Source organism: Cyclospora cayetanensis, unplaced genomic scaffold (assembly GCF_002999335.1).
Source record: "Cyclospora cayetanensis isolate NF1_C8 unplaced genomic scaffold, CcayRef3 CcayRef3_contig_391, whole genome shotgun sequence".
NCBI classification, from domain to species: domain Eukaryota; phylum Apicomplexa; class Conoidasida; order Eucoccidiorida; family Eimeriidae; genus Cyclospora; species Cyclospora cayetanensis.
Genome location: NW_020312360.1, coordinates 1 through 10,005, shown reverse-complemented (window position 1 = coordinate 10,005; position 10,005 = coordinate 1). Strand labels below are relative to the sequence as shown.

Here is a 10,005-nt window from a genome sequence, read left to right as displayed (position 1 = left end):
TAATCCTTGAAGGCAGACGACATTCTCCACATGGATAGAGCCATCATTGAAGTGATCCTTCCCTCCAATAATCACAATAGAAGGAGCTCTCGAAGGCTTCGTCAGCCAGCTAGAAATGTAGCTTGCTATGTGCCCCCGCAGAGAGAAACGGGTGCTTGCTTATCCTGACTGCCGTCATGCTTTTAACCTCCGCATAACCTCGTCGACGCACCCATACACATCCTATTGGCTGACAGGTAATGCCTTTCTGCCAGCAGTGTAGCTACTGTACCAACGTCATCCTGCAAACCAGCCTCTTACGCCCCACCGGTCGCCGCGCCATTATCTGCTTTTTAACGACAGTGGGTGATTTCTCCCAGCCTGTCGCCAATGAACATCAAATTGACGGCGTTACTAAATGCCTTAGCGAAAATCAGGCAAATGCTTTTGGGAAACCTGATATCCCATTGCATTCATAGCTGACGATGTGTGGGAACAAGCTGCATAAAATCATGCACTGCTACTAAGTGTAATGGTTTTCGTATGGTTTCCGTCGGCAGAGTGGCTTAACTTTAGATCCAATGCAAACCTACTTAAAAGTTAATGTTTTTAAAGGACTCCCTCGTTTTTTCTGCCCACGCCCCCTCACAGTTCCCGACATGAGCAGAGAGGAACAGTAGGATGAACGTGCCTGCGTTCTCCAACACTCCAAATATTCACCGCTACTCATACATGGATCGTGGGCACATCACTGCGCCTTGTAACATCGAGTTAGCAGTACTCTGCAATTAACGCTACAGAACAGACAAAGGAATTGGCCAAGCCCTTACTAGCTCGTTGTCTGATATAACATATATATATATATATGGCTAGTAAAGTAGAAGATCCCAAAGTTTAAGTCAGCCCGTAACACTTTGCTGCATTTCTTATTGCCAACCTCCGATCATGCCCCGCGCAGCGCTCTGTCACGCCACTCATGCCCACCCTCTTTACAACCCCCCTTCTACGAAGAGTGGCCGTCCTACTGGAAAACATGTGAAGCGGGCTGCGCAAATTTTTAATCGCTTTCTGGTGCACTAGCTATGTTCAATGAAGACAGTAAAGAAGCGAGTAGTTTGTTTGGCTGTTCTGTAATCATATTTACTGCAGAATTACGTTAGTCTATACGGTAAGGATAAATGCTGCGTGGGTGTGCCCCAGGTGTTTACTGGAATTCGTTAGCGATCAGAGTGCACAGTGGGTACAGGTGCATTAGCTGTCACTAATTCCCCCTGCCAGAATCCTGAAAGGAAAGGGCAAAGGGTGAAGAAAGCATGTTTTTAAAAAAAAGAAACCCCGTTCTCTTCCTTCAAAGCTTGCGTGAAGTAAGGAGTTATCCCCTCTCCCTAGGGAGGCCTTACAGGGAGTGTCAGAAGATACGTGCATGCACGCGCACTGACACTTACTAAGGATGCCATGAGAAAGAAAGAAAAACATATCGGGACCAACTACAGATCGTCTCTGCAATGCAGATCCATTCAGCTCGTGTCTTGGAGTTTCGCTAATCAAAATCGCCAGAGCGTTACGACGGCCTGGGGGGAGCCTCAGCCCCAGTTCACTAGCACACAGCCCCGTAAAAGGAGGCAAAGAAGGCCCTCCACAAGGGGCCCTTACAGCTTGTTGCTCTTGATGCCTTCTACACACCCAGCATTTCCCCAATGCTTTTAATTAGCTCCTTTTTTTAGTGCACTGCAGCAACAGCAGCGGCTAATGCAGCCCGCGCCAGCTGCGCGCCCTCCTGACTCTACTGGCAGAAGCTGCCCTTCCAGAGCAGAAGTTCGATCGGGGATCTCATAATTTGCCGCATAAGAAACGGCACAGCCTACTAGGAATCACTGCAGAAGTACTGCAGCAGTGGCAGCTACAGCAGTAGCAGTTGGAGGAGTCCACCATTCTACCAGAGTCCAAGGGCCACGGGATAATTCAAGACCCCCTCAAGTCCTTCCAGTATGACGGACGACGAGCAGCAGCAGCAGCAACTTGCTGCCCTACAGCTGGGCTTGCAACAAGTAAGAAGCCGCCTTAGAGGCGGCGGGGCCCTCTTCACTGGCCTCCTCCGTGGAAGACGCAGATGTTTGCTGCCACGGCTTCCGCAGCACCGTCCTTCCGGTTTAGTTGTTTTCTGTACTTCTTGCTGCGGTTTTCACATGAAAATTATCTGCTGCATGCTGCTGTTTCCTCTGACCTAAGCAGCGCCGGGATTCACTGCCTCTGCTGTCTTCAGGCGCTCGATGCACAGAGCATGCTTGCTTCTCTGACATCCCGATGCTTTAACAGATGCGTCGATAAACCGGGTAAAAGCAAAAAGGCCCTTCTCTTCGCTCCTCTACGCCCTGCTATTCGTGTGACTACCCCATGCAACGATTCCGGCAGCTCCGTGTGTTCTATTGGGGCTGCTGCTGCTGAGTGCACTGTTCGAAAATCCCCAGTCGGTCATAATAAAAGTGCGAAATGCATTCCTTCTATGCTCAAATGGGATCGTGATTTTTCCTGGTGCTACTGAGTTTCAGGCCGTTCTCTGTCGACTAGCCAGCAGCAGTGTCTGTGGCAATGCTCCCAGCGGTGGAGCGAAGTGCAGCACTTTGTGGGAATGCGAAGTCGGGCCCTCCTGCAGCAGCAGGGAGGTGGTCTTATGGGGTCTGCAGATGGCGGCTCTAGTAGCCTCTCCGCAGACAGTCTCCTGAGCTAGCTGCAGCGGCGGCAACTTTAATCGGAAGTGCCCTGGTGACGGGAGTTGCAGGCCTAACAATAGCGCCCGAGAAAACGAGATTGGGAAGGGGACATGGGCACGGGTTTCACCAGCAACTGTATCCCACAGCCATCATGTACGTTTTGAAAGTACGGTTATGCGTTACGAAGTGTCATGCCACTTTCGTACTTTGACATTGGGGGTTTGCTTGCATAGCGGACGTCAGAGTAGCACCGGTTCAAGATGCATGCAATCGCTTTGCAGGAGCAAGAGACGCTACAGTGTACACTAGCCAAAGTTTCTTGGGGACAGATCGAAATTGCAAATTACGCCTCCTGTAGCCTCATTTTTAGTAGGTGGTGTCCTTGAAGCGGATAGACAGATGCCCACGGGCAAGAAAAGAAAGCCAGGGAAGCTGACAGTGTGCAACGGCAAAAGTCACATGTGCTGACTTTGTGAAACAAATTGGAGAGAGGAATGAGCAACAGGACTTAACACGCTGTGCTCGTGAGCTGAGCTACTCCGAAGAAGGCTTGGGCCTTCCTCCCGTGTTGATACTGCGGGTTTCCTTCACACTGTCCTGTATTGCGTGAACTCCAGTAAGGAATTAAGTACGGGCTACTTTTTTCTTTTTGCCCCGGTGCTGCTGCAGACCGCGTTGCTTATGCTGTTGTCGTTTTCCGGCGTTTTGTGGGACACCAACAAAGTGTGCAAAGGGGGTCGAGCATCCAAAAGAGCAGTGCCAAAGTTCAAATCCCTACAGAACGAGTGCGATCCAAGCCCTCTACGTGCATGCGAGCGTCACAAGGCCTGGCCTACTTGAATGCCACGGTTTCCTCGAGCCCTCGCAAGGAGCAGCGTCAGGCCCTGGAAACTTGGGCAGGCCCCTAAGGGCCATGCTGCATTCTTGCCTGCTTCCCATTCCATACAGGCCGTACTGCGGGGCAGGCACGGCGAGGAAAATGCTTTAGGAAAACGGCTCCTAGAGGCCAGACTGCGGATAGCACTGTTCTCAGTAATTATGAGGGCCCCGGGTGTCCGGTCCTCAAAAAATATCGGTGTCGGCCTCGATCTCTTTCCAGGGAGGCAGCAAGGCTTCGATTGACTCGGAAACGCCAGATTCTCCACAAGGCCCCACCACAGGAGCACCTTTGGGGCACAGGGGGCTGCGGCTTGCCGCCGCGTCACCTGCTAAGTGCAGCGGTGGCTCCGCTACGTCAGAGCTGTTCACTGCTTCGCTGGAAAACGCGGCCTTGGTTCGTTTCTCTCCTTGCAGGCTAGCGGCCGCCGACACGCGCTGGCTGCGTATGCTGCTGCTTCCTTCCACTGCGGCATCTGTGCTACTGCTGTTTTTATCGAGGTCGCTGCAGTCCTCATCCGAGTCGCTGTCGTACAGCTCCACGTGTAAACGTGTATGAGGGGGTTCCTTGCCAGTATCTGGTGCTGGTGGCGTCGGTGCTGCTCCTGCTTCTCTTGTTTCTGCTAATTCTGCTGCAGCTGCTGCCAATGCAGCAGCAGCTTCTGGGCAGACGGATGCGAAGGCTTTTTCTGCTGAAGCATCCACAGGTACACAGACCGTCAGTAAGAAGGCCGCGTGCTGGGTGGAGGCCGGTATGGATTGGATCCCTTCAGGCATCCCCTGTTGGGAGCCCTCTGTTGGGTCGGTCTCCCATGAAAGGCCTTTTTGCTGCTGCAGCATACGCCTGGCGTCCTCACAACAGCTATACGTGCACACCAGGGCAATGGCTCCACTTGAGCAAAGACCAATAGGAAAACTGAGACTACAGCCTCTGAGGGGACTGAGGCAAAGCAACATACGATAATAATGATGGCAGCTTTTGCAAAATCACAAAGGGGCACATATATATATATATATATGTACGCACAAGCACACACACACATTCTGCCGGTAGCTCATAGCCACCATAACGATACGTCTGATCGATAAAGGCTTATATGCCAGCAGCACTGAAAACATCGGCTAGGATTCCCTTACCCGGCACCTTTCCTATCCACACTCCAGAGTGCACCACGCAAGGGTGACACAACCAGCTGAAAGTCGCTGATTTTCAGGCTGTACGTACACTTGAATTCCCAGGCCAGGCGATCTTCGCTGCAGCTGCAGCGATGCTTGGGAATCGTGCAGCGGAGGCAGGGGTGTGCTGCTGTAGCTGCTGCCTTGACAGCGGCAGTAGTACGAGGCAGTACTATTTGTAGCACGTACACCAAGCCCTGCAAGGCCTCTGGGGCTGAGACGTTGCCACAGGACCAACAAGCACAACCCTAGCTCGTGCCACCGAAAGCAACACGCAGCATTATTTTAGTACCACTAGCGGCAAGAGCAAATGCGACAGAAGCTGCAGCAGGCTGTATAATCCTAGCTAGCGGTCACTCGAATATCGTACGCGCTTCCTTTCTGCGTCCTGAAACGGTGTTATCTTGCATTTCCGCTTGGCTGCTAGATGCTGCAGCCGCTTTAGACGCCACGAGGAAGGCCCTTCTGAGCCCCCGCCGCTCATCTTTGCCGACTGGTGAGGCAGTGGGTGATTGGGCTGTTGTGTCTACACACCCAACGGGGATTACGGATCTGCTACTGCAGTGGCTACTGCCTGCCCATTCGGACATCCACGGTGACCAGTTCCGTGACGCCATATCCGTGGGCTGCGCCTGCAGTTGGACGCTGGCTTTACCTGTCTCTCCATTCTGCCAAAAAACGAGGCCCCCCATAAGAGCAGCGCAGAAGGCCTCTGCGTCTGGGGGAGCTGCAAAGCAGCCGTCCCAGGCCACATGATCAGCCAGCGAATCCTCCTGTGCACCCTCTGATGCCCCTGGTGCTCGTGCTCCTGATTCTGTTTCTGCTTGGCCCAGCGGCTCTATCCGGGCCTCACGAGTAACTCGAATACGTTGAGGCGGTGGTGGCAGAGTCCCTGTGAAGTAGTAGAGAAGGTGCCATGCTAACGTAGCACCAATACTCCATGAAGTTGTGTCAAAGGGGGTCCAGAGCTCGGTGCGCGGACATACCTTTGTACTTGCTCTTTGGGAAAGACACAGCCTCCTGTAGTGTTAGTTGGTGCTTCTTCGCCACCGCAGCACATGCAAACTGACTCAAAATCCCGCGGGCTTCGGGGTCTCTCCAGCATCGTTTCAGTGTGTCTACAACGGCACATCAAGAAGCAGCTGATTTCAGCATCTTCTAGCAACTGCAGGTGGGAAGGCTAGCATAGAATCTAGCTGCTTGCTCGCAGCAGCGTACGAGGTTGTAGAGGGGAGGCACACGAGACACTACAGCAACAGTAGACCAAGCACAAGACGACACCCTGTACCCGTAAGGAGACCATCCGTGACTTGAATTTTTGTGTGCTTCTTGCCTTCGTTTAAGACGACATCACAGCACAGCGCTTCAACATCGCGTTTGTCAGCTGCGTGCGTGCCTGAATGTGCTCACCATAAGGAGCAGCCAGTCCCAGTCACATCTCAGCCTCTGGTGCTCGTTGTGTGTCTTTTGCTGGCTACCTGTTCACCAGATCCTGAGCTACAGCTACCATTGCGTGGCTGTTTTTTAGGGCAGAGAGCAGACAGCTTGACTGACAAGGGCCGATGCTCATGGGTACCCGGATCCCTCGCTGTTCCGTGTTGGAGCCTCTTGACCCTTCACCCCCTGCTTCCGGAGTGAGCAGCTCCTTGTAATGCCAAGGCTCTATTCTTTGATGGCCGCATACATTTAGAAATAGCTTCTTTCCGCTCTTCAGTTTTGACTTGATAACAAAGAAAGGACTGGGGTTAATCCACACTGCACCCTCGCCCTCCTCCTGAGGGCCACTGAGGCCAGGTATGCGCAGCTCTGGGTCAATTGAATCTTCTGCATGTAAGTGCTGGTGCAGAAGCGTTGGTGTTGCTAAGTCGAGGTACTGCTGCTGCTGCGTGTCTCCCACCGTTTCCGGCCATGCACGGGAGCCTAGGTGGCTCCCCTGTGCTGACTTGGCCTGAAGGGCCAGATCTCTAGCACTCAGGGCCGAGTCCCACATAATTCTTTTGTGCCTTGCTCAGTCTTAAATAGGCAGACTAGGTGGTTGGTGAGGGTAACTACCGCTGCTCTCTGGGTAGGAAGACACTTGCCACCTTGGATACCGCTGCGGTGTGGCCCTCCTTTCATACATAAGCTTGCGTGCCTATCTACTCGTGCACCTTTGCTTTGCTAAACCTAGTGCCTTGCGTATCTACCAATACTTGAGCCTCCTAGCAACAAGTCGATGCACCAAGCCCTAAAATATTGAGGCGACGGCACCGTTACGACTAGCAGAGGCACGTACACCCACAAGAAGGGACGGCAGGAAAGTGTTACTAGAAAACAGGCAAGAAGTCACCTCAGGCAGAAGTGGGTTGAGACCGAAGGGGGGCAGGGAACCACTCATAGCAACAGACTGCCGCACACTGGACGAAGGAGCACAAAAATGGAGAATGTTTAGCTTCGTCAGCGAAACATTCTGTGCCACATCTGCATATGCGGCTTAAACTTAGACTGATCTTTGGAAGGACTCGATTAGTTTCGTCAGTTAGCATCTCACAGCCTTTGCCATGGGAAATGCTGTTGGTGCATGCATGCAGTTTTCCGGGAAACGGTCCTTAAGGTCGGTCCGTACCTGAGTGATCTTTGGTACTTTTTAGAAAGACCTCATTCTCTTCGTATTTACAGCACTTTTATATGTCCAGCAGCTGTGTGTATGTAGCCCTTCTGCTTGTGGGAGATGCCTGCTCCCTAAGAAAATCTAGGCGCTCCTCAGCCGTCGCCGTCGTGTCGGCTGTAGGCCTATTTCACTTGCTAGGAAACCACTCTTTATCGATCTCACTTTGAGGTTCTGGGCTATGTGGCGCTGCCGTGGAGGTTGAATTGCACTGGGAGGGCTGCCGTGAGCTTGTGCCCTGTGGATATATCGCGCAAGGCCTGTAGCCGCCACTCCTTCTGGCCGATGGCGGAAACGCCCCCTTGCGGGACTGGATTACAGCAGCTGCGTCCTGTTTAGTTTTTCTCAGGGCCCTGGGAGAGCTGATGTAGCTCTAGGGAGGCAGGAAGACGTATATAGTGACGCATGACATTCAATTGATAGAAAAGACAAACACCTATGCAGTCCGTGCTCTTTCGAAGCATTCATGCGGCCGCTGCGAGGCGAGGCCTCCAGCGCCCTAGCTTGCGGATCGATGGCCGCGTGTCGACCCCAATGCTGCCGTCAGCACCTGCAGCAGCAGCAAACCATGTATCTGCGCCTCTTGCCACGCCTAATGCTGCTGCACACTACAATGAAACCTCCACTGGGAATGCTTTTATGCCAGAAGGGTCTTTCAGCGCCCGCACGGCCTCCCCCACGGCCGCGCTACGAGCGGCCGTGCTGCACCAGCGGCAAAGGCAGCAGCACAAACAACTCCTCTTCACGTGGCCTATGTCTGGAAGGTCCCGTGTTTTACCCACCAGCAGCAGTGCCAGTAGCAGCAGCTGCTGTTGCTGTGGCACAAGGCCTCCCGTAGCAGCACCTTCACATCGTGGCTACACCCCGCACCCTTGGGGGTTTGTTGCCACTGCAGACCCTCTGAGATGGCCCTTCCCGGTGTCCTCCGCTTTTGCTGCATTTACAGTTCCTCTGCCAGCAGTTCGGCTGCTGTTCCTGCAAGGCGGGCCCTCTACGCAACCGACACACTGTCTGCAGCAGCAGGTGCGTTTGATCAGCACGAAACGCCGTCGTTACTTCAAAATGCGCAAGTTTCACAAGAAGAAGTACAAGAAGAAGCTATTGCGGTCGAAGAAAGTACCCTTCGTGGACATCACTAAGCCCCGCAGGACCTGGAAGACGCTTAAGGAAATGCAGCTCACAAGAAAGCAATTCAGACGCGGGATACCCGGCAAAGGGGCGCGCATGCTCCGCCTGAAGCGGCAGCGCTAGGGACCGTAGTGTTTAGTGGTGTTACCGGACACTTTCGAAGTCTAGTCATTGAGCTGTGCTGGGCAGGCCTCGCAGGCGTTTCCGTGAAAGCCCCCTTCCCGAATCTTCGCTCCCAGCAGGCGGGCAGCTACTGTGACTTTTCAGCACACACACTTTCGTTGCCAAAACCGTAGGTGAACGCTTATGTAGGGAGTGGGTAAGCGCCGGTGGCTAATGGCTATCAGTGACAACGCAACCGTTTTTCACCGTATATTTGAAGTACTGGACCCTGGGGCGTTGTTACTTATGCATCTCTCAGAGGCATATATTGCGCGGTAGAGCATGCGGGGGGTTGCCAACCGATCGCAGAGGGATTCGACATCGTGGAATAGGGATTAGAAGTTACCAAGTTTCTGCGTCAGGGATAGTGGTGAACGGGCTGTGATAGAAAGCAATAGGAGATAAGTAGGAGGCATGGAAAATACACGGGTCCCCCGAGCGCGTATATAGCGGGCTGACCAATGCTTCGGCACTTTCTGCTACATCTTTTTAAATTAGGAAGTAGAAGCGAATTCATTTCCTCGTTTGTATATTCCTATATCTTATAAGTTGCGGGGTACTGTTACCTTGACTCTAGAGGACGCAATGTTGGTGTGTTTGCGCCAGATACCATGTGAAACTAGCGGTCAACGCTTGGAGTATTGGAAAATGCAGCCACGTTCACCCTACTGCTGTTCCTCTTTGTTCATGTCGGGAACTGTGAGGGGGCGTGGGCAGAAAAACGAGGGAGTCCTTTAAAAACATTAACTTTTAAGTAGGTTTGCATTGGATCTAAAGTTAAGCCACTCTGCCGACGGAAACCATACGAAAACCATTACACTTAGTAGCAGTGCATGATTTTATGCAGCTTGTTCCCACACATAGTCAGCTATGAATGCAAAGGGATATCAGGTTTCCCAAAAGCATTTGCCTGACTTTCGCTAAGGCATTTAGTAACTCCGTCAATTTGATGTTCATTGGCGACAGGCTGGGAGAAATCACCCACTGTCGTTAAAAAGCAGATAATGGCGCGGCGACCGGTGGGGCGTAAGAGGCCGGTCTGCAGGATGACGTTGGTACAGTAGCTACACTGCTGGCAGAAAGGCATTACCTGTCAGCCAATAGGATGTGTATGGGTGAGTCGACGAGGTTATGCGGAGGTTAAATGCATGACGGCAGTCAGGATAAGCAAGCACTCGTTTCTCTCTGCGGGAGCACAAAGCAAGCTACATTTCTAGCTGGCTGACGAAGCCTTCGAGAGCTCCTTCTATTGTGATTATTGGAGGGAAGGATCACTTCAATGATGGCTCTATCCATGTGGAGAATGTCGTCTGCCTTCAAGGATTA

General features: G+C 52.6%; 1 protein-coding gene and 1 pseudogene across 1 annotated transcript; one reads left to right on the top strand and one right to left on the bottom strand.

The window, feature by feature from the left end:
• The first annotated feature begins 1,967 nt into the window (after positions 1-1,967).
• Positions 1,968-2,707, top strand: LOC113146554 (mitochondrial import inner membrane translocase subunit Tim13-like). Its single transcript, XM_026334258.1, has 3 exons — positions 1,968-2,027; positions 2,243-2,312; positions 2,529-2,707. Exons 1-3 carry the CDS (start codon positions 1,968-1,970, stop codon positions 2,705-2,707), a joined length of 309 nt encoding a protein of 102 aa, XP_026190043.1.
• Positions 2,708-3,752: 1,045 nt separating this feature from the next.
• Positions 3,753-6,732, bottom strand: LOC34624084 (annotated as a pseudogene).
• Between the last annotated feature and the right edge of the window lie 3,273 nt (positions 6,733-10,005).

Bases quoted from the DNA above. Each gene is read 5' to 3' on its own strand.
- LOC113146554 (XM_026334258.1), top strand. From the start codon at position 1,968: ATGACGGACGACGAGCAGCAGCAGCAGCAACTTGCTGCCCTACAGCTG. The intron at 2,028-2,242 runs GTAAGAAGCCGC...TGCTGTCTTCAG, and splicing joins TACAGCTGGGCTTGCAACAA to GCGCTCGATGCACAGAGCAT. The intron at 2,313-2,528 runs GTAAAAGCAAAA...ACTGAGTTTCAG, and splicing joins CAGATGCGTCGATAAACCGG to GCCGTTCTCTGTCGACTAGC.